General features: G+C 50.0%; 1 protein-coding gene across 1 annotated transcript; it reads left to right on the top strand.

Moving 5' to 3' along the window:
* Positions 1–253: 253 nt before the first annotated feature.
* LOC119305922 (dehydration-responsive element-binding protein 1H-like) lies at positions 254–1,195 on the top strand. The gene has a single exon (XM_037582311.1). It carries the CDS (start codon positions 379–381, stop codon positions 1,111–1,113), a length of 735 nt encoding a protein of 244 aa, XP_037438208.1. The 5' UTR covers positions 254–378; the 3' UTR covers positions 1,114–1,195.
* Positions 1,196–2,797: the final 1,602 nt, after the last annotated feature.

Raw genomic sequence — 2,797 nt, 5'->3', positions numbered from 1 at the left:
CAATTTACCGCTGCTCAAGAAGGAAGCTGCCTTCCTCTAGAAAAAACAAATGCTGCAAGCTGTCTTTGCTTAACACGCTGCAATAGGCCACGCGTCGATCTCAGATGAGTCACAAGACAAAAGGCGCTTAAATCGACTAGAATAAGGGACACGTACTACCAGCTGCTGTCCAAAGCGAGTTCAAGCTCCAACACGACACAAACCTATAAATACGTCCCCACACACTCCACAGATGTTAGTAACACCGATCACCGAACACTCTCACTCAAGCTCAAGCATCCCACGGCTAAGCTCACACTCATCACTAAGCTCAAGCACCAAGCTCGACTGCTCAAGAAGGACGCCACCAGTCCGTCACCAAGCACTCCGGCGTTAGCCATGGACATGGGCATGGATCTTTCCAGCTCCTCCCCGTCCTCGTCTGTGTCATCCACGCCCGAGCACGCATCGGGGCGGGCGTCGCCGGCCAAGCGCCCCACGGGGCGCACCAAGTTCCGGGAGACGCGGCACCCGGTGTACCGCGGCGTGCGGCGCAGGGGCAACGCGGGACGGTGGGTCTGCGAGGTGCGCGTCCCCGGCAAGCGTGGCGCTCGGCTCTGGCTCGGGACGTACCTGACGGCCGAGGCCGCCGCCCGCGCGAACGACGCCGCCATGCTCGCACTCGGCGGCCGCTCAGCAAGGTGCCTCAACTTCGCGGACTCGGCGTGGCTGCTCGCCGTGCCGTCCGCGCTCTCCAACCTCGCCGACGTCCGTCGCGCGGCCCTCCAGGCCGTCGCGGATTTCCAGCGACGGGAGGCTGCCAATGGCCTGATAGCCAGGACCGTCGCCAAGGAGGCCCCATCTAGCGCTCCTGCACAATCGTCGTCTGAGTCCGACAGTGCCGACTCGTCGGAGACATCGGAAGCTTCCGCCGATGGAGAGTTCGAGGTGCTGGCTACAATGGACATCGATATGTTCAGTAGGCTTGACTTGTTCCCGGAAATGGACCTGGGCTCGTACTACGTGAGCCTCGCGGAGGCGCTGCTCATGGACCCGCCGTCGACGGCGGCCATCATGGACGCGTACTGGGACAACGGCGACGGCGGAGCAGATGTCGCGCTCTGGAGCTACTAGCTAGCTAGTGTCGATAAATGATTCCCCATCTGATTCTGCTCTGTTTCGACTCTGTAGATTTTTCCCTTTGCAAAGTTTTCCTTTTTTGGGGAGATGACTCTGTAGCTTTGAAGCTGTTTCCAATCCAGCACCCGATTATGAAACAATTTTATGCGACTGATTTCTTCCCTTCCTGAAACGTAGTACATGCAGTTTCATTCATCCTGTAAAGAGGAACTCGAAAGTGACAAAATCAAAACTGATAGTCTGCACCTTCAAAGAAAAAGAAAAATAATGATACTCGATTGGTTGAGACCGCTTGCGAAGGGTTCCAGAAAAAGGAAATATACCTTCACATGCCATGACTTCAACAGAGACAGCGATGTCGAGATCGACGAGGTGGCCAAACTGCAACGAGCAATCCAGAAGATGTGGTCTGACTCTGATGCCTTCCGTTCCGTCTACAAGATGTGGTGCAGAGAGTTCTGAATCTTCTTGTCAAAGATCTTTGTTAGCTGAGGAAGCAGTCATTTTGAACGGGCGGGATTGCGTTGAAGAGGCTGCCGCACACTCTGACGCGCCGAGTGCTCCAGTCGGGCTCCACACCTCCTTCCTGAATCTTGGGTCGAAGAGAGCAAGATATGATGCTTCCCTTCAGCTAGATATTTAGACGTGTAATGCTACTTGGTGAGTAGTGCTGACTAGTACGAGTGCATAGTAATTTCTATGGATGTCGATAACTGCCACACTTATGGCATAATAGACACCCGACCACACGACCATGTATGGCATGCACAACAGGCAGCCCACACGTTTCTGTGCGGGCGAACAATAAACTGCCCACACGTGTGACAGGAGGAGCACCCTATCACACGATCCTGTGTCAACATACACGTTCGGTGTGGGATCGATCCTAGACCAAACGATTTTTGTTGGCCCAACATGACGCTAAACCAGCCAGCCCAACAACGAAAAAACATGTGCAACCCAGTTACCTATTGCATCACTAAAACAAGCCAAAAAGCATAATCAAAACCGTGTGCATATAAAAATTAAAATGATACAGTTGCCCTGTAGTACATACGTGCCAACAAAAACAATTTGACATGTATTGGAAAAAAAATGCCATGGCGACAAGTTTGATAGAGTTGCCGTATACAGATGGTTTCTATTAAAAATTCTCATTGATCTGATTATGAAAATTATATGGTCTAAAAGTACCGGAATTGCCATGGTCTAAGTATTAAACAATGGCAAAGCAAAACTGCAGATTGAATATACCTATAGTAAAAAATAGGTTGAAAATTTGCCACGACATCTCTACTGCTATATGATGGCAAATTGTATGAATTTGCCATGGAAAAAATTGTTGTTTCCCAAGCTAAAGACATGGCAAGTTTGCAGCAGGGGTGCATATCAACTTGTCATCACATAAAAATTCAAACAATGCCATGTTTTCAAAAAAACAAAACAAAAATCATGGTTGTCATCATGGAGGACGACCTCCTGGTCTGCATCTTAGTCGGCGTCTAGGCCGGGGGAGGAGCTACATTGCCACGGTCAAATGAAAAGTAACTTTTGCCATGTTGCAAAAGAAAAAGAACATTGCCATGATCCATAAACTACATTTGCCGTGCTTGAACTTAGTTTTCCATGGTGCAAATAAAATTGCGTTGGTATTAAACGAGAAACATGAGTAAATCTA

The sequence above is a fragment of the Triticum dicoccoides genome, chromosome 5B, assembly GCF_002162155.2.
Source record: "Triticum dicoccoides isolate Atlit2015 ecotype Zavitan chromosome 5B, WEW_v2.0, whole genome shotgun sequence".
Lineage (NCBI taxonomy): Eukaryota > Viridiplantae > Streptophyta > Magnoliopsida > Poales > Poaceae > Triticum > Triticum dicoccoides.
Note: the sequence above shows the minus strand (reverse complement) of the source record. Positions and strands in the feature narration are given on the sequence as shown.

Coding starts and splice junctions, on each gene's coding strand:
- LOC119305922 (XM_037582311.1), top strand. CDS start 379: ATGGACATGGGCATGGATCTTTCCAGCTCCTCCCCGTCCTCGTCTGTG.